The sequence below is a fragment of the Gymnoscopelus braueri genome, assembly GCF_963280865.1.
Source record: "Gymnoscopelus braueri genome assembly, chromosome: 3".
Lineage (NCBI taxonomy): Eukaryota > Metazoa > Chordata > Actinopteri > Myctophiformes > Myctophidae > Gymnoscopelus > Gymnoscopelus braueri.
Window position 1 is genome coordinate 38,883,068 of NC_137612.1, and position 25,979 is coordinate 38,909,046.

The 25,979-nt window shown below is 41.5% G+C and overlaps 1 protein-coding gene across 1 annotated transcript; it reads left to right on the forward strand.

The window, feature by feature from the left end:
* Positions 1-109: 109 nt before the first annotated feature.
* mst1 (macrophage stimulating 1) lies at positions 110-25,436 on the forward strand (the record flags this gene model as incomplete). Its single annotated transcript, XM_080423533.1, has 18 exons — positions 110-232; positions 1,203-1,347; positions 5,850-5,965; positions 6,700-6,814; positions 10,542-10,678; positions 12,063-12,183; positions 13,462-13,580; positions 14,051-14,222; positions 14,903-15,033; positions 15,531-15,633; positions 16,335-16,471; positions 16,632-16,664; positions 16,815-16,932; positions 18,058-18,135; positions 18,226-18,372; positions 18,700-18,806; positions 19,323-19,462; positions 25,251-25,436. The coding sequence occupies exons 1-18, from the start codon at positions 181-183 to the stop codon at positions 25,434-25,436; spliced, it is 2,157 nt and encodes a 718-aa protein (XP_080279659.1). The 5' UTR covers positions 110-180.
* Between the last annotated feature and the right edge of the window lie 543 nt (positions 25,437-25,979).

Consider the following 25,979-nt stretch of genomic DNA (forward strand, 5'->3'; position numbering starts at 1 on the left):
TGATCTAAACATTGGCATAGCCTACCTCGTGGCCTTTCACGCCTCCCACGTAGTGTTGGTTTGGCATAGGCCTATACTTTGTCCTGTTTCATTATGCAGACTTGTTAGCCGACAGATCAGGTCTAGCTTAGATTTTTTTTCCCTTTTCTCTCACATTGATCATTGACAACAAGAGGAACAATGAAACACTTAATATTCTGTATTGTGGCGATTTTCAACGGACTGGCAATGGGTAATAACGTTTTACAATTCATTGTAGACTAGTTTCGAAATATTATTAGATTTTCTATTATATTTTACACTGGTGACAAAGCTTTTTTTTTTAGCTTCTCTGGTCTTACCTCTAGGCTTTATGCCCTCATGTTTTAAATGTTTTGTTCAGTTTCTTAGATGTTTTTAGTGGTGATGATTCTTTTTTATGCATTTGCTTATTGTAGCACTTTGAGATTTTCACAAATGTAAAGTGCATTATAAATCAAATCCATTAGTATTATTATTGGTGAGCCCTCTGACAAAGATATGTGTAAATAATAGGAGATTTAACTTACAGGCCCATACAATGTAGCTCCTTTTGTTGTGTTATATGTTGTCATGTTATGTTGTGATGATAGCAAATAAGTGAACCAGCATCATTTTATGATAATTTGGGAAATATTGGATTGGACATGGAGGACACATGTGTATTTATTTAAAGCATGACAGTAATGAGATAATTAATGTTATTCTGTAAAGGGCAGGCTACTTTACTAGCTTCACAAACAGTTGCAAATTCTTGGTCCAAAGGTTATGTGTGCAGGCTCATGCCCAAATGTTGATGTACCAATTGTACATACTACATAGTAGTGTCTGGTGCAGTGGTTCTCAAACCTTTTAATTTCAAGGACCCCCATTACTCTGAGAGTGTATAAATGGAACTAAATGCACCCGTAAGGGTCCATTTGGTTCCATTTGTACACTCTCGGAGTTACCGACCTGTAAGGGTCCATTTGCAACCCCCTCAAGGAACATAGAGAGTCCCTGGACCCCACTTTTAGAACCACTGGTCTAGTGTATAGGTGTATTTTGCAAGGGCAAAATAGGCACAAAAGGGAAAGAAATGGATATGTCCCAGCATGGGAGCACCTGCCAACAACAAATGGATCAGTGCCTGTGTTAAGGACCATAAGTGGTGTGTACTTGTCTTGTTCCATTACACGCTCTAGGGCATCGCAGTGCACTGAATGACTTCCAGCGCTCAGAGGGGAGGGAGCTGGTTCCTACATCCTGGAATTCTGCTCGGGTTGTTATGATCCCAGGTCTGGGCCTGGAGGACTGCGCTGCTAGATGCTCACACTCATTGGAGTGCAGGTAGGATTTGCCATATACTCATCAAAAGGCCATTAACCACAACAAACCCTATACACTTTGTTGACTGGGGCCGGGGTCCCCCAGGGGCCGATACGTTTTGTAGCACTCCTTTTCTTTTTTTGCCTCTACGCACAGAAAAATAAAGGTGCCAACTGGAACTGCCATCTAAGAACCATTTTTTGTTCCAGAAAGAACCTTTCAGACCATGGTTCTTTGAGAGCATGTAACAACAGAGAGTATGTAACATTGCCAATCATTTCCATGTATTTTGGTGTTTTCACTGTTTGTTTTGGTTGCCCAAAAATGTCCCTGTCCACCAAAAACAAACAGCGAGAGCCAAGAGGGCAATTAATTTCTGCAAGTAAACACCACCGCACAGTGGCTGATAACTGCTGGTATAGAGGGAAATGATTGGTATTTTTTTATTTTATTGTTTTGTTATGTAAACACAGGGCAGAGTTACATACTATGGCTTTAAAGAACCCTTAAAGCCTCACTATGTAACTTTTTTTAATTGATACATTTTTATTTTGTCCAATCTGTATAGTCCTTGGGCCAAACCCCAAAATCTCACATATCGGTACCACCTGGGATGGCAAATTCTAGTTGGGATTTTTTTATTCCTATACATCCCTAGATATTATTTTTGTATGATAGACCTTCCTGAGGCCCAGCTAAATTGGGGTTATCAGCTGCTAAAGTTACCACCCCCCATTGAAAAATGGCATTTTAGACACATGTGCATATCTTGGTATTGGCTCACGTTCAGGACATATTACAATGTTTTATATTTTATGTTTGGTATCATTTTTAAGGGGACACTTTGAGCTTTCATTCAAGCCCTTTGGTGACTATGTATGATAAGTACAGTGGTCACTGGAGCTCTTCAAACCTTTAATAACCTTTTTTTTCTCACAATTTCCGCCTAAACCATATATTTTCTTTTAGTTCTGTGGCATCAAGAAACATCAGAGACACAAAACACTGGAATACTGACATGACCATAAGGATTCAGGAAATGTATAATTTACCCATAGTATTTCATTCTGAGGTGGTCATTTTCAGCCTTATCTTAAACAAGCACTTTTTATGAGAAATAGACCGGTCAATAGGCATATAAGAAAGAGTACCACTAAACCTCCCTAAACATTGATACAAAAGGGTTTTCAATTGATTCTGGTACCTTTAGGCATGCTTGAGAACATCCCAAATATCCAGGAAAATATACTTAGCAGAAAGGCATAATTTTCAAGATGGCATCCAAGATGGTTGCCAGGAGCTTAAAATGTCTATATCTCAATTACCATTCAACCTAGAAAGTTGGTTTTGGTGTCGTAACCCTAGGTTTTGGATATCATCGCCCCCTGGCGATCACACAGAGCACACACTGGACTCCCGAATTCCAATTCCTATTGGATAGGGTCGTGTGACGCAAAACACTGGCGACCGGTGGGGGTATAAATACCATTGCGTCACATGGACTCGCCCTCTGAAACCTTCCACTCTGCACGCCACACTGCGCACAGAGGGGGTTAAAAACGTAAGTACCTTACTTACGCTATTAATAAAACCTGGGTTACATACGTAACCTAGGGTTATTAATGCGTAGCTTCGTAAGGTACTTACTATGGGACACATAAACGTCCCCCGGGGGAGCCCATGTTTAACCAACCCTACCCAAATGCTTGCCCAAGGCCGCAGGTCCTGCCCTCGGCAGGACCATGGCCCCCAGGCAACCCAGACCCTGTGGGTCAGGAAGCAAAAGGATTTCCCTAGTCACCAGCCCAGACAGACCCTGGTCTGACCGGCTTGTGACAGAGAAACCAAGGCCTCCTCCTCTCGGACCCTGCCTAGCAGGTCCAGAGAGGGCTTGAGGGGCCAGCCAGGCAGAGAGAGAGAACATGCCCCCAGGCATGTCTTGCATTCCCTGGCCTGATCCGGCTGCTGCCCACAAGTAGGAAGAAACCACATGCCCTTAGGCATGTGTTCACCTAGCTTGAGCCAGCTCCTACACCCAGGATCGTGCGCGCCATCTCAGATGCCGCCACGTCCAGGCTGTAGAAAGATGCAAAGGTCAAAGGTGACGACCAGTCAGCGGCAGAGCATATCTCCTGCATTGACACCCCTTTGTAAAGGGCCCAAGATGCAGCTACACTCAGAGTAGAGTGGGCCCTCAGTCCCAACAGGACAGCGGCACCACTACTCACATATGCCAACCGAATCGCCTCCACGATCCATCTGGACAGTCGGTCTAGCCACCGCCTTCCTCTGACCCCGGCCAAAGGAGACGAAAAGCTGAGATGACTCACGATTGGCCGCCGTCCTCTGACAGTAGAGCCTTAAGGCCCTCACTGGACAGAGACAGTGCAACCGTCTGTCCTCCGCCGAAATGAACGGTGGAGGATGGAAGGCCCCCAGTTCTACTGGGGCCTGGGCAACCGCGCCGGTCTTAGACACAAACGTCAAGTTAGGTTTGAGCAAAACCCTCTTGCCGTCGTCTGAAAACCACATGCAGTCCTCGCTCACAGAGAGTGCTTGCATGTCACTGACGTGTTTCGCCGTGCAAAGGGCCACCAGAAGCACCGTCTTGAAACTCACGATCTTCAGATCTAACGTCTGGTAGAATTTGCCCTAGCCCCCTGTATAGTGGCCACCACTGCAGGGGGCAGGCATTGCGAGTTTAGACTCGACCTTTCACGGGGTAAACCCACAGATCCAGAGCCTGGGGTTTCTCGTGCCAAACCTCGTCCCCGCCTTGCCTCAGAAGGTCTCTGAGCAGGGGGAGAGGCCACGGCTCGTCGTAGAGGAGGGGAAGGCTCTCGTCCTCCACGTGCCCCATGCTGGTGCTACCAGCAGAACCATCCCACCCCAGGTCCTGATCCTCTCCCACGTTGGACGGATCAGACCCAGGGGTGGAAAGGCAAAAAGTAGACCGCTCGGCCACTCGAGCTCTGGGAGGAGTCCCACAACCCCCGGGCTGAGTAGCCTTCGTGGATAGCCCCCCAACCTGAGAGGCTGGCGTCCGTGGTTATCACCTTCCAGGACACTACAGCGCCTATCTTGACCCCTTCGGACAAGAAGGTCGCCTGTGTCCACGGTTGGAGTGACAAAACACAGCGTGGTGACACTACCACTTTCCGAGAGCCCATGGAGTGTGGTGTCCTCAGAGACCACAGCCATCTCTGGAAAGGTCTCATGTAGAATCTGCCCAGCTGGATCAGGTGTATGGCCGAGGCCATGAGACCCGCAGATTGCATGCATGTCCTGTACGTGACTTTACGCCCTAGGCGCATGGAGCGCACACATGCCAAGAAGCTCGTTATCCTGTCCTGGGACAGGCGCGCCATCATCGTGGTGGAATCCAAGGATATCCCCACGAAGGTGGCTTGTTGGGATGGAATCAAAACGCTCTTCTGAGCGTTGATTGTGAACCCCAGACTGCAGGTGCGCAATGGCCATCTCCGTGTGCCGCGCTACCTCTTCCCTCGACTCCGCTGCCAGCAGCCAATCGTCTATGTACGCAGCGGAGCTATCGCCGCCTCTGTGCATTTCACGAACACCCGGGGGCTCAGTGACATGCCAAAGGGGAGCACTGTGTACTCGTACACTTTGCCTTCGTAGCCGAAGCGCAGGAACTTGCGGTAAGGTGGATAGATTGGGACGTGAAAATAGGCATCCTTGAGGTCTATACTCGTCCACCAATCTCCATGACGTATCGTTTGCAACAACGTCGCCGTTGTGAGCATTCGAAAGTTGAAGACCTTCAGAAATCTGTTCAAACCCTTGAGGTTCAGAATAGGTCTTACGGATTGTGGATTTGGATTGTTCTTACCAGTCAGCTGTGACAGCTGTCCCCTTCAGCTTTGATTCCTGAAAAAACTGCTCCACCACCAAATAATAGGCCACACCCACTTCATCAACTACTTTAATTGGACACAGGTTTGTTTAATTTATTAAAAAAAAGGAGCAGTGTGATGTCCAAAAAGTGTGTTATATAACTTTTAATATGTTGTTGGCTATGAATGAAAATCCGCCTATAGAGAAAAATAACAAAATGTCAAAAAATATAAAAAGCTGCTCCAATGGAAAGGCTATCATATTTTTATTTACTTATATTGGCCCAAAAAACAATTTAGTATAGGTAAGGTTTTGCCGACTTAGTGGTACCGATATCTGGTCTGGCCCAAGGACTATTATGGTAGAGTATGTTAATACAATATAACTTGTACAATTGGGGTGGTTGTATTTTGTCTCCATGCTCTTCTATTGAGACATTTAGATTGTGTCAAAGGTCATGTCTCACCTAGACACAGGCTCCGACTAGAATTTACCTGATGGTCAAGATTCCATTTATCCCCTGAGCAAGCAGCTCAATGGTATACATTTCAGCACTTAAGCAGGAAACCAAGTTCAAATTACATTCTACTGAGTGGCATACATTTAAACAGACCCATGACGTTGGTATGCAAAAACATGACTGTGAAAACATCCCTCAACCCTAGAGCCTTCAACTACGAGACACGTCCCGTCATCACCTGTAAACATCTGCCCTGGGTGGGCGATGGCAGCAATGCCGAGGTCAAGCGCAACGTTAACTGCGATCTGTACGAGAAGAAGGGTGAGATGAGTTACAAAATGTTTACTTACGTTTCCAGCAGTGTGTGAACTGTTTGCTGTGTGTCAGATCTATCTGAGTGGGTTGATTTCTCGTACTTTTACTTAAAATGCCTAGGGCGCACAGCCGCACACTGAGTTTGGCAAATCCCTTTTAATGCCCCCAACTCCTGGAATGCCCTTCAACACATTTTAAAGTTTGTTTCTATGCCATCGTTTAAATGCACTGTTTAAATCCATGATCATGCTCCATTGTGTATCTGTTTGTAATATTTTTTCCTACTACTTAGTATTTCATTTTTATATATTTTAGTTATGTATAAGTTATGTATATTATAAGTTACTTGTCCATACCCGTGGGGGGATATGCGCACATGATTTGGCAACCCGGGAGCCGGCGAACACAAAAACGCTAATAAACAGCTGACATTTGGGGAAAGCGAAAAACGGGCTTCGCTTTTCCGTGCACATGGTAATGGTCAATGGCTGTGTGCAATTTCAGATCAATTGCTCCAGCCACTGAGGAGAACCGGGCAGAACAATTTTGTGCTCACCACCCCTCCCTCACAGAGCTTTGTCAAATTATAGGAGGATGGTTTTTATGTGTCTTTCTGTCTGTTTGTTTCATTGTTTGCTGACTGCTGTTGTTTTGATTATGTTCGCTCGACTGAGGGTAACCTCAGTGCCTTTCGAGCTTAAATAAACGTTTGAAATCAAATTTGTTCTTTCATTTTGAAGTGTATGTACGGAAGTGCATCGTGGGCAAAGGGGAAGATTACAGAGGCAAAGTCTTCACCACCAGAAGTGGACACACTTGTCAACAGTGGTGGTCAAAGTTCCCCCACGACCACAGGTGAGACGAATTCTCTGAGCTTTGTTGTTATCCCTCCATACAACAGCTCTATCACTTACTGTGATGGAAGAAGCATTCACATTTTTTACCAAGTAAAAGTATCAATACCCTATTGTAGAGATAGTCTGTTACAAGTACAAGTTTGGTATTAAAAATGTACTTGAGTAAAAGTACAAAAGTATTGGCATAGAAATGTACTTAAAGTACCAAAAGTAAAAGTACTCATTATGCAGAAGGTCCCATTCCCAAAATAGCAGATCTACTTGCTCACAACGTGTCGCTTTGCGACGCGTTGTGAGCTTGTAGATTATGGAGTTACATTTGTGTCTTTATTAACCAAACAAAAGAAAAACATTTGAGAGAGAAAAAATATAAACAGAGCAAATAATAGTTTTGAATGAAAACGAATTAAAACAGCAAGCAAAAAATAATAATTTGTAAGCAAAGGAAATTATATAAACAGAACAAAAAAATATTTTTAATTAAAACAAATTAAAAACGCAATCAAAAAATATATTTGCAAGCAAAAAAATATAAGATTTGAAAGAAAAGAAAAAATAATTGAGAACAAAACTTTAAAAATTCAAGAGTAAAAAAATAAGGAAAAACTGTTGAAACTACATAAAACAAAATACTTAGTAAAATGTTTGGGTAATAAAATGTGTTGTGCTAAATAAAATGTTTTTAATGTTTTTTTTCCTCATTTGCGAATGAAAGTTGTTTTTTTCTGATCGCAAAATGCCTTCTCTCTCAAAACCTATGTCTTTGGTCTCGATTTTTTTTTTCTCTCTTGGATTTGTTTGTGTGAGGGGTTAAAGTTCAGAAGGCGGGTCCTACGCTGATAGATGTAAGACACCTCTCCATTGGTCACTTGGAGTCTGAGTGACAGCTCCCCCTTCCTTATGTAGCTTGTTGAATGCAGGGATGGAGGTGTGTTACGGCCAGCATGGTTTTTTGATTGATTGAATTATTAGCAGTTTGCAAAAAAAACAAAAAAACATGAAAGTATAATGCAAGGTCAGCTAAGAGTATTTAAAACCCAAGAAAGATGACTTGTTTCCATTGGGGTCCTTTGTACTCAATTCATAGAGACATTTAATGACAGACAGATACACTACTATGCAAAACATCATTAAAAAAAAATATATGTACAGTAAACAGTTTGAGTAAACAGATTGATGGAATACTTTATTAACAGTAGGATACAGAGGTACAATGATTGTTATAAGGATAACACAAAAAGGCTTGTTTCCATTGTGGTCCTCTGGGACTGAGGTCAGAGCTCCATCCCAGCTCTGGACGCTACACTATTCGTTACAATATTGAGCATTTTAGGCTATTAGCAATTCAGATGATTCCCTAATGTTAGGTTTCTGTTCTACTTACAGTTTGTGATCTGTATTTAAAATTGTTGTTACTGTTATAGTAGGTCAGTGGTTCCCAAACTTGGGATCGGGACCCTCAGAGGGGGTCCCCAGATTAGCTTAATGGGCAACATTGTTTTCTCTCTCAACAGTAAACAAACCAACCTATACAGTATAAGTGTATACAGGGTAACACATTTCTAAAGTGACAATTTAATGACTTGTAAGACCTTTTTAAGGCATTGTGCGCTTGTAGCTATTTTCACAATATTTATCTGTGGAACCGAGTCAAACTAAATCTAATGCCTACAATTTCAAGTGCTTGTCAGGGTGGGGGGTCCCCAGTTCAAGTATGATTATTTTGGGGGGTCCCCAGTTCAAATATGATTATTTTAGGCATTCACAGCCTGAAACATTTGGGAACCCTTGAAGTTATAAAATAAAGCTACATTATTTTATGTTATATTCGTTATTCTAATTAAGGCAAGGCTGAAGTGACTGGCCTACTGGCCAGGCCCATTCCAGATAGACTGCTTTGGAAAAGTTTCGTCTGATAGTGTGCTTCAGGCTGTGAATCCCTAAAATAATCATATTTTAACTGGGGACCCCCCAAAATAATCATACTTGAACTGGGGACCACCCACCCTGACAAGCACTTGAAATTGTATGCATTAGATTTAGTTTGACTCGGTTCCACAGATAAATATTGTGAAAATAGCCAAACTACAAGCGCACAATGCCTTAAAAAGGTCTTAAAAGTCATTAAATTGTCACTTTAGAAATGTGTTACCCTGTATACACTTATACTGTATAGGTTGGTTTGTTTACTGTTGAGAGAGAAAACAATGTTGCCCATTAAGCTAATCTGGGGACCCCCTCTGAGGGTCCCGATCCCAAGTTTGGGAACCACTGACCTACTATAACAGTAACAACAATTTTAAATACAGATCACAAACTGTAAGTAGAACAGAAACCTAACATTAGGGAATAATCTGAATTGCTAATAGCCTAAAATGCTCAATATTGTAAAAAATAGTGTAGCGTCCAGAGCTGGGATGGAGCTCTGACCTCAGTCCCAGAGGACCACAATGGAAACAAGCCTTTTTGTGTTATCCTTATAACAATCATTGTACCTCTGTATCCTACTGTTAATAAAGTATTCCATCAATCTGTTTACTCAAACTGTTTACTGTACATATTATTATTTTTTATGATGTTTTGCATAGTAGTGTATATCTGTCTGTCATTAAATGTCTCTATGAATTGAGTACAAAGGACCCCAATGGAAACAAGTCATCTTTCTTGGGTTTTAAATACTCTTAGCTGACCTTGCATTATACTTTCATGTTTTTTTGTTTTTTTTGCAAACTGCTAATAATTCAATCAATCAAAAAACCATGCTGGCCGTAACACACCTCCATCCCTGCATTCAACAAGCTACATAAGGAAGGGGGAGCTGTCACTCAGACTCCAAGTGACCAATGGAGAGGTGTCTTACATCTATCAGCGTAGGACCCGCCTTCTGAACTTTAACCCCTCACACAAACAAATCCAAGAGAGAAAAAAAAAATCGAGACCAAAGATATAGGTTTTGAGAGAGAAGGCATTTTGCAATCAGAAAAAAACAACTTTCATTCTCAAATGAGGAAAAAAAACATTAAAAACATTTTATTTAGCACAACACATTTTATTACCCAAACATTTTACTAAGTATTTTGTTTTATGTAGTTTCAACAGTTTTTCCTTATTTTTTTACTCTTGAATTTTAAAAGTTGTTCTCAATTATTTTTTATTTTCTTTCAAATCTTACATTTTTTTGCTTGCAAATATATTTTTTGATTGCGTTTTTAATTTGTTTTAATTACAAATATTTTTTTGTTCTGTTTATATAATTTCCTTTGCTTACAAATTATTATTTTTTGCTTGCTGTTTTAATTCGTTTTCATTCAAAACTATTCTTTGCTCTGTTTATATTTTTTCTCTCTCAAATGTTTTTCTTTTGTTTGGTTAATAAAGACACAAATGTAACTCCATAGTAGATCGGCTATTTTCAAATTGCCAAAGTGTATATATATATTTTAATATAGGTCTGAAGTGGTTTTGTAATAATAATAAAGATTTACAAAGTAACTCGTAACTAAATTTTCCAAATAATTATAGTGCAGTAAAAGTACAATATTTTCCTTTGAGATGTAGTGGAGTAGAAATAAAACTATAGAATATTGGAAGTACTCCAGTAAAGTAAAAAATACCACTACATTGTACTTAAGTAAAGCATTGAGGAAATGTACTTAGTTGCTTTGCGCCACTGATCACTTAGTCTGTGGGGTTGTATTAAAACGCTGCTTCTCCATCTGTTCCAGGTGGACCCCCACAGCTAGTAACGGCCTGGAGTTGAACTACTGCAGGAATCCAGATGGGGACCGCATCGGGCCGTGGTGCTACACCACCGACCCGGAACGCCGCTATGAAAGCTGCAACATCCCGCACTGCAAAGACGGTACCGTACACCCACTCTGTTCACATCCATTACTTCTTTGTGCTATATGTCTTAACCTGTTATAAGACCGGGAACGCATCTGTGTCATTTTAGATTTCTTTGCCTATTCAAAAATAGCAGTTATATGAGCTTGTAGATCTGCTATTTTTGAAAAATCTTGAACATTTTGTGCAAATCTTCGAATATATATATTTCTAAAGCGAACATTTGTAACTCAAATTTTTGCTCCTGGGGGTCCCTGGCACAAAATATTTTGATATGGGGGTCCGTGGCCAAATACTGTACGTATAATTTTGGGTGGTCCTTGACATGAAAACGTTTGAGCACCACTGGAGCAACAATGGCTTTTAAAAAAAAAAAATGGATTTAGAAGACATTTTGTAGAATTGGCCTCAGGTCTTAATGGGTTAAAAGCTACGATTTGTAGCTTATGTTTATTGTCTCCCTCTCTCTGGATGGAGAGAGATAATTGCGACGATGTCCAAACTACAATAAGATGGTGGTGCGTCTAGTGTCCAGTTCGGTGCATAGAGCAGTGGTTCTCTAACCTTTTCATGTCACCCCAAATTGTATTTGGACACGGACCCCCATCTGAAAATGTTTTGTGCCAGGGACCCCCAGAAGAGAAGATTTGTGTTAAAAATGCTAAATGATTGATGAACATTTTTGTGATAAAAAAAGTCTCGCTGTGACTCGCTGTGAGCTTGTAGATCTGCTATTTTTGAATAGCCAAAGTATAAAATATGGTTGAAGTGGTTAAAATGACCGTGATAACTAATTATGCTGGGGACCCCCTGGAACCACCCCAAGGGGTCCCCGGACCGTACTTTGAGAACCAATGGCATAGAGAACACTTGCTATGCATGTCTATAATGCATAATAAACATACTTATAATGCATTACAATCTGCTTATAACACTGTATAATTATAGTAATAAGAACTCATAAATACTCATATTGCTTTATAATAATAATCATACCACACTATAAAGCATTCTATAATGACTTATAAAGTCAGGTATTATGATACTTCATAATTGCTGGACACTCACAGACTTCTTTTGGCAAGGGTCATAATGTTTAGTTGTAATAGCCTACATTATAATAATTTTATAATATATTATATCACTGGTATAGTGCATTATAGTGTAAAAGCCAGTATAAGTGGTCATTGTGTGCTTTAAGTAAAGGAAGATGTAGGCAAAAACTTTGTCTTGTTCTTGCATAAATTGAATGGTAATTTACTTTGCAATACCAGAGTTGGCCACTTGTCAGCTTTTGCTTCAAAAAGCACTCCCGGAGTATATTAGGTATGCAATACATATAATGGAGTATTTTATTTACAGATGTATGTATTACATGTAAGGGTGTATTTTCCTTACAGAGGTATGCATTACATGTAATGGAGAGGACTACAGGGGACAAGTGGACCACACTGTGAGTGGCAGAGAGTGTCAGAGATGGGACCAGCAGCATCCTCAACAGCACATCTATCAGCCCGAAAAGTATTTATATTTCTGACTATTCGCTCTTTTCGACTACAGGAAGTAAGCGAACCCTATACCGTGCCATGTAACGCGTTTCACATGTTCTGGATTTGTTTCCATAATGCTCGGCTCTGTTTCAGATAACGTTCTCACAACCTAATTTGGGCCCTGCTCAGGAAGTGGTACCAAAAGGTTTAAAACATTTCAAAAGTCGCTGATCTGCAAACTCACAATGCGTCACGAATCGATACAAGTGACGTGTTAGTACATTGGCTATTGTCGCTATTTTGGAAATATAAGGCTTAACTACATGAACCACAGAGTCCCTATTCTGGGCATGTCATAATAGGCAAACATTCTGCAAAATAAGCAAAGATTCTGTGAAAATAAGTGAAAATATATACATTTTCAGAGCTATTTTCGGCAAAGAAATTTGGTGTAGAGGGAAAAAAGGAGTAGACCTAGTAAAGACCACTGGGGGACCCCGGTCATCAACAATTTTTAGGTTAAATGGCCAAATTTTAATTGGGATTTAGTGAAATGGGAAATACTGTACATTTATGTATACAGTACATGCCAGATATTAGTGCTTATATTTTGTATACAAGGCCACAGGTGCACAAACGGTTTCAGCAATGACCCAGAATTACCGAACCGTGCTTGTCACGACCCAATCATGATAATTAATTGGCAATTCATTGTTTGGCTGCTGACACCAGCCAGGTGTTTAATAATTTAAAGGTAAATAAAGTCAATGAAATTAACAGAGCATTAATCACAAAAAGCATAGCAAAAATAATAGTTTTTCAAGGCTCCATCAAAGGGATGTCATGGTGAAACAGGTGCTCAGAGGTGCCAGGCAGCACCCAGGAGAAAACAAATATAAATGCTGACTTTATTGGCAGGCTTTAGCATTTGTGGGGGAAAATACAATAAAATAAACACGCACACACAAGGGTTTTGTTTTTGTTTTCAGTGTACCATGTTGACCAAAAACATCTTCAAGCAAGCTGTGTTTGTAAAGTTTTTTCAAGGTACTGCTCTTAACTGCCCCTATACACTTTGTTGAAAGGGGTCCCCCTGGGGTCTGTATGTAGCCCCCTTCTTCTTCCCCCTCTACACCAGATACAGTATCTTCGCTGAATATACGTATATATTTTTTCACTATTAAATTTTGCCTTGAGATTTTGCCTTACCAATTTTTGTGCATTGGGCACAAAAAGTTTGGTATATTAGGTAAAAGATCTCCACTGTTTTGACGTACATAAAAATAAATGACTGAACTCTGTTTTCCAGGTATCCAGATAAGAGTTTGGATGACAACTACTGCCGTAATCCAGATGCATCCCCGGTACCCTGGTGTTACACCACAGACCCTGATGTGGAGAGAGAGAACTGTGAGATCAGCAAGTGCAGTAAGACATTGGCTTCTCAAACTTTCTTTTTAATTTCACAGACCGCCCATAACTCTGAGAGTGTACAAATAGAACCAAATGGACCCGCAACGGTCCATGCTGACATGTCACACAAGTGTAGGAGGAGTCTCTCCTTGACCTAGGGTATAGAGCACTGAGTTGAGGAAAAGCTCAAATGTTACAGAATAAATTCCACAACATGGGAGCATAATTCTGGTGTGCGGATTGTATTAGTTTTTCTACTGTTTGAAGTTTTGATCCAGCACCCAGTGCGTGTCCTTTGCCTTTTTCTCATGAAAGAGCCATCTACCCATTAAGTAGTTCACTTCAAAACACAAAATACAGTAGGACTCATTTGTCAAGCATAAAGGAATTTGTCAAGTAAGTTCCCTCAAAGACAGGTCAGTGCCTGAGAATGCAACCTGTCTTGTTATGCACTCTTTCCCCTTCGACTCACTTCTCATGTCCAGCTGTGGTTCCTAAGAAGCGCCATCGCTCCAGCTACACCACCAACTGTTTCCGTGGCCGTGGGGAGGACTACCGAGGGAAGGTGAACGAGACCACGTCAGGGATTCCCTGCCAGCAGTGGGACGCCCAGTACCCTCATGAACACCCCTTCTACCCAAACACATACGAATGCAAGTAAGTGACACACAGGACTGTGGGATGACAGTAATGCCTAATTTATGATGGTGTCCTGGACCAAGAATAGCAGATCTAAGCTCACAAATCTGCAACGCGTTGTGAGCTATTTCCGACGAGCTGCCATTTTTGGCTCATTAATGAGACAGGGGGTTTCAATTAACCACTTAAGCCCTATTTTGTATACTTTGTCATATGATGGTGTTGCACAGCGAAAATAGCCGATCTACAACGTGTCACACCACAATGTGTTGTGAGATTGTAGACCCTTACACTTGCTGTGTACTTCTTCTTTTAATAGTTGCGTGGTTGAATTCAAATGCATTGCAGATATTCCATCTTATCAAATCAGAGACATGGGGACACTGAAAACTTAAATAGTAAATTAGCAATCACTTGTTGTGAGAAAATGTGTTTCTTGTCTTTTGACATTGAATTAAAAGAAATTCATAATTTCAGGAAGATTTCAAGGAAATACTTTCCTTGAGTAAACCCCATCTTTAACTGAAAGAAATTCATTAAGGATTAAAACCACTTAAACTCCACAGCACATCTTGACGCATTGTGAGCTTTTAGCTCAACGTTCAAATGTTTTAAAATAGTTTAAATGTATTGCAGATGACCACCCTATAATCCTTATTGCCCATAACTGACTGTGTGTACCACGTTATTGCATCCAGGGGCTTGGAGGAGAACTACTGCCGTAACCCGGACGGATCGGAGGCTCCCTGGTGCTTCACATCTGTGCCTGAGATGAGGACGGTTCTCTGCTTGCAGATCAAACGCTGCGCAGACGACATCGAAGCTGAGGGTACGCCGCCCCCTGCTGTTCGGTTGTGGTCAGGACAAGAGAGGATTTGAGTGGCTTCTGTGCTTATTACTGGTCCATTGAACCTAATGTCAGCTGAGGACAAGAGAGTATCTGTGCTAGATTTTACTAATGTGACTCATCTAAATAGGTGGTTCTCAACGTGAGGGTCCTTGAGGAGGTACAAGTGGCCCCCAGTTTAACCAGTTTAACCCTATATACATTGTATATTTGAAAATAGCCAGTCTACAAGCTCATAGCACATCACGGTGCAACACATTGTGAGTTTGTAGATCAGCAATTTTTTGTAAAACTTAAAAGAACTAAAAACAAATCTTGTATGGGGGTTCCTGGCACAAAATATTTTCAGATGGGGGTCCGCTGCCAAATACATACAGTATTAATTTGAGGGTCCTTGACATAAAAACAAGGTTTGAGAACCACTGGTCTAAATAGTCTTTAGTGCTTCACATACTGCTATTATTTGCCTTTTTCTTTAGACTGCTACCATGAAAACGGTAGGAACTACCAGGGCATGGTTCGCAGGACGAGGAAGGGAATCACCTGCCAGAAATGGAACGTTAACACACCTCACAGAACTAAGTATGACGAACAACACTACTTACACATAACCTGAACCTCTGTTTGATCTACTAGGAGATCAGATTGGGCTATTGAGGTCATCAATTGAGTTGATCAAAAACATTGTTAACCTTTATTGTTTGATGTGCATAAAACAAGTAAATAAGTAAGTTAGGAGTGGCTTATTGTCGGTATCGGCCGAGAACGCCTATCCGCTTTTCAATTCGCTAGACCCCAGGGAAATGGACTACTGAGGTGGAGCGCAACACCTACCATCAGCTCCCAGTTCTTACCTAACTTAGTTACCCAGGCCGTGCTACTCATACGCTGAGTTGGCACTGCCCGGAATTAAACTTAGAACCTTGTGGTCAAAAGGCGAGTGCTCTATCTACACAAACTAACATTTATTATTCATATTACATTCATGACTCATTATTTGTTTCTAGGTTTTATCATGAAACTATTTAATTATTCTATGCTTGTATTAAACTAATTAGCAGCCTGTAATATGACCTAAACCAGGGGTTCTCAACCTGTGGGCCACCCACATATATCGGCCGCCGTGTTAAGTTGTCAGATGGGTGGGCCACGGACGTGTTTTGAGATAGTGGGCCCTGATCTAGAAAAGGTTGAGAACCGCTGACCTAAACACTGTTACGGTCGTGGAGGAGTGATTCCTGTGATTTATTTAAAGACTCAAAGCTTAGTGTGTGATCTTCCAGGATCAACCCAAGAACCCACCCTGAGGCCAACCTGACAGAGAATTACTGCCGTAACCCAGATGGCGACCAGCATGGACCGTGGTGCTACACCACTGATCCCAAAACCGAGTTTGACTACTGCGCTATCAAGCAATGTGGTATAATATAGAACACTGCTCTCTCTTACTATACTCCCCCCCCCCATACAAATGCTCTACACTCATCAAAATACCTCCCTTTAGAAAGTGCAAATCCATCAGAAGCTCTTCTGTGTTGACAGGCAATTTAACGATTCATCTGTTTCTTGTTTTCGAACAGCTGGAGAGAAAGTATCCATGATTGAACCAGCAGGTTTGTTTCTGAAGGCATACGAGCCGAACCATGAATAATAATTCCAACCCAAAATGAACCTCATTATGCTTTTCTGTCGTTCTTTTTTTAATGAGCCTGAACGTTTCTCATTTCTGTGTCTTTGTCATGTGCGCTGCATGGGGAGCACAGAGAACCCAGAGTTCAGTGAGTGCGGGAAGAGAGATGACCGCCTGCCGCCCATGACCAGGATGCGTATTGTGAATGGATTTCCTGGGAACTCTCCGTGGACAGTGAGCCTCAGAGACAGGTCAGTCAGGGAGAAGCAGCCTGGGCCTCAGAGGTATATGACAGGGTTGGGATCCTTTAGGGTTTTAACCGTTCCGGTTCCTTAACGATTCCCTCTTGACGGTCTGATTCCTTAACAATTCCCTTTAATGATTCCTATGTATTCTGATATACACCTCACTGGTTCTCAAAGTGGGGTACAGGGACTCTCTGGGTTCATTGAGGGGGTTCCAAATGGACCCTTACAGGTCTGTAACTCTTAAGAGTGTACAAATGGGGTCCATTTGGTTCTATTTGTGCACTCTCAAGAGTTATAGTGGTCCTTGAAATTAAAAGGTTTGAGAACCACTGGTATTTTAATTGTATAGCAGGTACCCCTAGAAGGCGTCCCGTCACCTTAAATGCACATACAATACAATACGTTTTTAGTTAGGCTATTTATTATTAATTCAGCGTTCACAATTTCCCCTCAATGTCCCTTCCTACAATTGCAGGTGGTATGAGTCCTAACTCACCACGAGAGCTCCGCAAATATTGCAATGGCCCCGCCTCCCCGTCACGTCAAAACAGTTGTCAATGTTTACAACTTGATGAGAGGACATGTGGAACCTAAGAGAGAGAGAGAGAGAGAGAGAAAAAGAGAGAGAGAGAGAGAGAGAGGAAAAAACACCACAAGAGTGAATTGGTCAGGAAATGATCTAATGATCACCATATTATCGTGACGATATGTGTTTGGCAGTGCTTAATTTGTAAAGTATTAGGTGCTGGAGCTCATGAACTTTCCAACCTTTTGTCAGGCACATGAGTCACAGAACACAGACATGTGTTCAAAGTGTGTTCTCTCCTCTCCAAGTTTTATGTCAGTAAATAACATTTACGCAGATGCGCATCTCTCTCTCTAGTAGTCTGTCTGTGTTGTGCTGTCTGTGCAAATTTGGGCACATATGACATCATCGGCTACTCTTTCAGACCCTATCCGTCCCTGGCAGTCAAAATGGGCTGGAACCTTCATTGGACCCAGTGTTGTTGTTTGTTTTTTTGCAAAAATTGCAATAAATAGATCTAATAGATCTGCAAATACTTATGCCATATCACTTATGCCATCACTTTTGCCCAGCCCTAATTACCTCTGTTTCCCCGTGTCCAGGAAAGGAAACCATTTTTGCGGAGGATCCCTGGTTAACCCTAGATGGGTGATCAGCACCAAGCAGTGCTTCTCCTCCTGGTAAACATGATTGATTTTTAGAATAGAGACAATGTTTGGGTATTTTGTCCACATTCACATGTGAATAACGTGTGCGTGTGTGTGCTACAGTTACGTGGACCTCCCAGGCTACTCGGCAATGATGGGGACGTTGTTCCGTGACCCCCAAGACGGAGAACCAGACGTGCAGAACATTCCTCTAACCAAGATCATCTGTGGACCTTCAGAGTCTCAGCTGGTCATGCTGCAGCTGGAATAGTGTGTATTGTCACACTCCCTTCCACACACCCACAAACAAATTTGTCTGCTCGTTTATTTGCTTCATCACTTCCAATTTAACTTTTTTATCCTGTTTCTTGTATGCATGAGCGCTCTCTCTCTTGATTGGACAAAATTGGTATCCCGACCTAAAAATGTATTTTCTGTTCACTAAAGAGCTGGAGATAAAAGATGGGAATACTCCTCTTACTGAACATACACTGTGTAGCAGTGATTACTATTACTCTTTAACACTTATTTTAATAATTATAAAACATTATCACTTACAGCACCTTTCATTTTCCTATGACTGTTTTTTCCCCCTAGTGCCGTCAACATTAATGAGCGTGTTTCTCAAATCTGTCTTCCACCTGAGCGCTACATCGTACCGGAAGAAACGTATTGTGAGATTGCTGGATGGGGCGAGACTAAAGGCAAGTGCAATGGAAATCATTCTTTGGTCCTGAATTGTCTGCATTTTGTCCTTGATGAAACTGCAATCTAAAAGCATAATAATAATAACAATAATAATCATCATCATCATCATCATAATCATAATATATAGATCCTTTTTTAAAGCAGTCACCCCCTCCTGAAGAATGGCTTTCATTAATGTTGCATATAAATGACAGGACTGTTCATATTCTAAACCACTTAAGCCCTATATACTTTGTTGTATGACGAATAGCGAAAAAGTTTGACAATATAATGCCCAAAATAGAAACGCCAGGTTGAAAGTGGTTAAAGGAGCACGTCACCCATTTTCTGTATAATTGTTCCTCACTAATGCTCATTATAAGATGCCTACTCACTCTGTGTCTCAGAGGAGGGCTGTGGACAGTTCAGAAACCTGCCTGCCAGTGTCATCATCGGTAGACGTGGTAATTTTTTTGGTATGGTCATTTTTAAGCGTTTTTTTTTGTGTCTCTGTTCCCCTCTCTGTTCTCCAGGTACTGGAGACGACACAGTGCTCAACGTGGCTCAGATGCCTGTTCTGAGCAACAAGGAATGCAACAAATACTTCCGGGGTCGTGTCCGAGAGAACGAGATGTGCACCAGCTCCTTCCAGGGTGGGGTGGGCGCGTGTGAGGTAGGCATAATCAAACTAGAAAAGTGTGCTCCTCGGAGCACTGGTCTCGTATCGATTTGTGTGAGTTTTGGTCAAAATCATAGGAATAGTAGCAAAAAAGTGTGTTTTGAAGAAAACGCGAAAAGGCAGAAAATGTAATCTGGCTGTATGGTGAGTAAGGATCTAAGGAATCCAAGGGGGAACAAAATGATTGTACAAGCTACAGTTAAAGAGTTATTGGCCAAAATGCTGAGTGGGCTGTTGTAGCGCCACCATGAGGCCGAAGTTTTGGGTGGAGGTTCTTCCTTGGCCTACTGTGAGTGTGCGTGCAAAGTTTCACAGCAATGGACCCTTCGCTAAGCCCCACCCACTCCACTCTGTGACTGGTGGTGCGAAGTTAGTCACACCCAGGCCTGGCAGCGCCTGGCAATCTCTGCTTCTCACCCATTGACTTGCATGTTAAATGACGGCTTTTCCCCTTAAAAATAATCGATCATTTCAGCAGCAATAGCTTCAAAATCTCTTCTAAATCTAGTCAACAAGGCCTGCAGTAGGCTATGCACTGGACAAATGTGCATGACATTATTTCAATAAACTAAAAACACGGGAAATGTTAGAGGGAGTAATAGCCATGGATACACGACGGTCGTCTGTCTCGACCGTCATGGATGAATTTCAACCTGGTGTTTGCACTTTCTCCATTTATAGCCCGTACATCTACAGAAACGTTCATATTTCAAATATAAAGTGCTTATCCCATGGCCACGGATGTTACATTTATGTACGGGCTCTCAAAAGTACCCGTATCATCCGTATTGTTCAATAAAAAGCATTTTAATCTGATCGGTGGCCATTTTCTCCATGTGCTTTCAACAAAGCGACCCTATCGGTTGGTAGGTGTATTGCACTCTGATACATTATAACTCTATGAGAAAATGGCCACCGATCGGATTAAAATGCTTTTTATTGAACAATACAGAATATACGGGTACTTTTGAGAGTCCCGTGCATCATTTTAACATCTGTTGCCATAGGGTAAGCAATTTATATTTGAAATCTGAACGTTTATATATATGTACGGACCGTAAATGGAGAAAGTGCAAACACCAGGTTGAAGTTGATCCATGACTGTAACAGGAGTTTTCATGTACCGCAGGGTAAGACTACACTAGCAGTTAATAAATAGACGAACAAATGAATGAATATACTTTAACGTGCGGAATCCGAAACAGGCAGCGCTGTGATTCTGAATTTTGTTACGATCACGGTGATTAGTAGCCTATTATTGACACCACCTGGGCGAGTGAGTCGTGTCGTGTAACTTTCCTGACGTTAAGCTGTGTATGTGTTCAACAACACAGCCATATTCAGCCTTGCAGTTTAAGTGCAGATTTCAGCTTGGGAAAAGCAGCCTCCAACGGGTTTGGGTACGTGGTTCATAGTCACCATTGCGTTATCGTGGTATTCCTATTCTTGCTATTATGTTGCAAATGATTGTGTGTGTGCGGGCGAAATAACATTGACAGCTATGGCAGGTGACGAAAGCTTGCCAGACCTGTGCCAGGCTAACAACGGTTGCTAAGCTGGCATTGGACAATCGCTTTTGGGGTGGGGTTTAGCGAAGGGTCCATTGGGAACTGCGTTCATATGGAGGGCCAGAGCTGCCACATTTTAAAATAAAGGAATAAATTAAATAAAGAAATACATTTAGAAATAAAAGTGCAGGTTAATTTGAAAATAGATGCATATGCACAGAAATAGACAAATAAATTAATACATGTATTTATGTGTGTGAAGAATTACTTATATTTGTATTCATTTATTTCCAAATTACTTTAATTCCCAATATATTTATTTATTTATATACTTTAGCTATTAATTAATTATTTATGTATTTCTTCAACTATATGTTAATGAGAAGGCGTGTCTTGATAGAGTGACCCCCACTGTGATGAGATTTCAGGGTCAGGCTCTTTTCACAAAGACCGGAAGTGTTCAATTGAAACTGTAAAATTATATTAATATTTTGGCAACTTCCCGCCTGGGAAATGGAAGGTCCCCCGTTCTACCGGGCTCCCCCTGAGTTAAAGGGTCTACACCATGAAAATCACTTTTTTCTTGTTTTTTTGTATTTTTTGGGGTCCCCAGTGTCTCTTGTACCCAAAAAAATGTTTTTTTTTTTTAATTCAGTCATTCCTTCTCATTTCATGGATTTCCAGAATGGGCGTGTCTGAACAGGCGATCTCAGAATGGAAATGTTTATGATGTCACAAACATTATTGATGGCAAACCCAATGTTAAATGAAAAGTGCCCGAATCGCTCCGAAACTTTTTCTACCCCCCCTAAGTGGGGGTCTACGAACAAATGCTTCGGGCTCGGATTTTGGCTCCGCCCCCCGGAAGTGGGTGAAACAGGCACCTCAAACACTTGGTGGAATTGTTCAAAAATGTTCAAAGTGTTTTTTTTTCGATTTTGTATTTTTCTTAGATGCTTCTTTTTATGCAGAATTTTTCCATTTTTTTAAATAATTTTTTTTAAATATTTTTTTGTATTAACAGACAGAATTGCTCAGTAGCCCCCCCTGCCCAAGAGGACGTTTTGGTATTGCAGCTGAAAGCGCTGTATAAGCCAGAGACAATTGACTTGGGATGAGTATATCTGAGTGATGATTTAGGCTCAAACCTTTTGAAAAAGGTTTGAGGGACATACACCATATGATATTAAATATCAAATATTTTTTTTAAATTCATGGTGTAGCTCCTTTAATGTTGAAGTGCCTTTGAGCAAGACACTAACTGCTCCCAATGAGCAGGTTCAAATGGCGATGGCAACAACCTTCAACCCGCTGATGAAGCAGTCACTTCATCACCCTGCTGATGAAGCGATCGGGGGGGACCACTTCCAAAATCTTGCGTTCCACTTTCAAACTGTTACGTTCCACTTCCAAAATATTGCGTTCCACTTTCAAAATGATGCGTTCCACTTCCAAAATGTTGTGTTCATGCCACATTCCACTTTCAAAATGTTACGTTCCACTTCCAAAATGTTGTTCAAACAGTAACCAATGATGCTTCATCATGCGGAAAGTGTGCACACCGACACCCACACCCACACACACACACGCACGCACGCGCACGCACGCACGCACGCACGCACGCACGCACGCACGCACGCACGCACGCACGCACGCACGCACGCACGCACGCACGCACGCACGCACGCACGCACGCACGCACGCACGCACACACACACACACACACACACACACACACACACACACACACACACACACACACACACACACACACACACACACACACAAATGCTGCTACTTCAATCATAATAGGGTTGTCGAATATAGTAGTAGCAGCAACTACTTTTCTTTAACTGCTAGGGGCATCAGTAGATATGAATATGGACACAGACCCTCCCCAAGTGGTCGTGACTCGGTACGAACGGTGTTCTGGAGCTTGAACCCACCATTCTTACTCAGCAGAGGCTGAACCACTCCCATACGGCACCTTCCACACTCAGAGGAGGTTTCTTTAGTGCTTGTCAGTGCCTTTTGCTTTTTGAGTCATTTACAGATTGAAGAAAGCACACATTAACATTCACTCATTTACACTTAAACAGTAATGCCATCTTGGACAATGAACATGTTATACACTGTAATACAGGATTAACCAGGCGTACTTCCTGTGCTGGAGGCAGACGACAGGGGAACAGGTTCTCCTGAGAGCTTTAAGCTGTGATGGAGAGATGAGTGAACGACATGGTGGAAGGAGTCAGAGATAGAAAGAGAGTCAAAGCTGTTAAACCATGCAGCTACAGATAATGGCCACCACTTGATCACACACACCTTCTGTTATCCCTCATTGATATTATCTTATTCTCAATTGATTATCCATCGATGCCTAATAAATATAGTGAAACAAGCACAGTTAAAAAAACCTTGTCACAGAATTGTCTTATCATTATGTGTATGGGGTGTGTAGGTGTGTGTGGATCTCACTCTCACTGAGGATTCTGACTAGGGTGCAGGGAGGCCTGGTTAGCTTATTGTATAGCTATACTGTATTGTGAGCTTAAGGCACGGCTCAAGCCCCTGCTCTTTTACCCGTCTGTAAAAAGTGCCCTCTCCAGACCACGAATGCAGCATTTACTATGGTGAAAGAAACACAAATGCCCCCTCTCCATGCTGTACCCAAAAGCAGATATAGTCATTAACCATAATCAGCACCATAGTCAGTACCATAGTCAGTGCCATAGTCAGCACCATAGTCATTAACCATAGTCAGTACTTAGAGTACCATAGTCCTTAACCATAGTCATTAATGATGATTAATGATACTAACATGATACTGACCATAATACTGACCATGATACTAACATGATACTAACATGATGCTGACCATAATACTGACCATGATACTAACATGATACTGACTTGATACTGACTTGATACAAACGTGATACTAACATGATACTGACCATGATACTAACATGATACTAACATGATACTGACTTGATACTAACGTGATACTAACATGATACTGACCATGATATGATACTGACTTGATACTAACGTGATACTAACATGATACTGACCATGATACTAACAAAGTACTAACTTGATACTGGTGATGTTCTGGTCAGTATCCTGGTCAGTAGATGTGGCCAGCATGTGGAAACATGGTCAGTTTAGTCTTCTTTCGCCATTTTCTTCACAAGTGGGCGAGTGCATATGTGGTGTGCAGCAAGAGAGAATGGTACAGGCAGGGCCGGATTAACCCTTTGTGGTGCCTGGGGGCTACGACCACGTTTGGTGCCCCCCCTTAACACTCAATTTAATACATCAAAACAGGATCAAACAGGATATTTTAAACATTTTAATCTAAACCCTATATACTTTGGTCTGTACTTGGCCCTCTCCTTTTTTAACTTTTTGCCGAAAATAGCCGATCTTGCTAAACATCGTGAGCTTGTAGATCTGCTAAACGAATTTCAACAACTTCTTTACCCCTGTATACCTGTGATGCGACAAGGAAACTGAATCTAATTCAGATTTTCGCCAAATGTTTGCAGATTTTTGCCAATTATGATGACAAGCCCAAAATAGGGATGCTGGGGTTCATGTGGTTAGAAATACATATCGTCTCTGTTGGGTGGAATTATGTCCAAAACTGTTACTTTTCAGGATTCAAATTTTTTTAAATTGCAAAAACGGCAGATCGACAAGCTTTTGTGTGACGCTGTAGTATGATCAACTAGGGTATTAATTTATCAAAAACACAAAAAGTTAGAATTTGGAGATTTGGAGAGTTTCTGCCCGACAGCAACGATATCACAAGCAACAATCTACAAGAAAGAAAATGCATATTCCTAGAAATCTACTAACCACACTTACTGCACCATAATCGTTACATGTTATATAACGTCACTGTCGGGCGGAAACCTTGTATGTCCAAAAGGGTTACTTTCCAGGAAATTATTTTTCTTTTTTACCTATGTTCCAAAGGGTCCAATGTAGTTATTATTTAGTCACAAGCTCTTGTTAATACTTAAATATAAAACCCACAGACACGCTTAACCACTTTAACTTTCCATTTTTTTTGGCTAAATAGAGCTTTTATAGATCGGCTATTTTCTCAACTTTTGCCGCGACACGCTTGTACAAGGAAGTAGGCCGCTAATTTACGAAAACACATACACAGTTGAAACAAGGAGATACAAGGTTTCTGCCCCACAGCGACGATAATCGGTCAGTCACTCGTGTCTAATTCAACTGTGTCCGTGTCTCCCCTACAGAGGGACTATGGGGGACCTTTGGTTTGTCCCTACAGTGACTGCTGGGTGCTGGAGGGAGTCATCATCCCCATGAGGCGCTGCGGACACCCGGGACAACCCAACATCTTCATCCGCGTCTCTCAATATGTGTCCTGGATTAGAAAGGTCATGGAGATGGGGACGGAGGACCTTGTCCCCCAACAGTGACTTTGATCATAGTATGTCTGGCCTGCCGAGACCTAATCCACCGAAACCACAACTTCATAACCAGCTGTTTGTATGACCCTATGCAAGGTTCCATTAAAAAAAAACTAAAAGATCTTAATCACTTACAGACGGACTTGAGTTACAACTGTACTTACTGTAGATCGCTTTTACACCAAATATCTTGTCTTGCCTCACGTTGTGAGCTTGTAGATCGGCTATTTTCGCTTTATATGACCAAAAAGAACTTAAGGAAATTTAGGAAAATCTATATATATTTAAAAGAAAGTTCAAAATAGGGACGCCATGGTTTATGTGGTTAACATACATTTTTAATTATATTGTTAGACTGTATATATCAAACATATCAGACAGTCTACATTTCCCAAAAGGAAATGCATGTATTTAATTCAGTCTGACCAGAAACAAGGATAAAACATATCCCCACCGGCCATAGAAATTAATAACAAGGGGGGGATCAAAAGCAGAGGTCTGAATCCCCCCCATGTCCCCCAGCAAATTGAGCCCTGCCTCTATGCATTACTT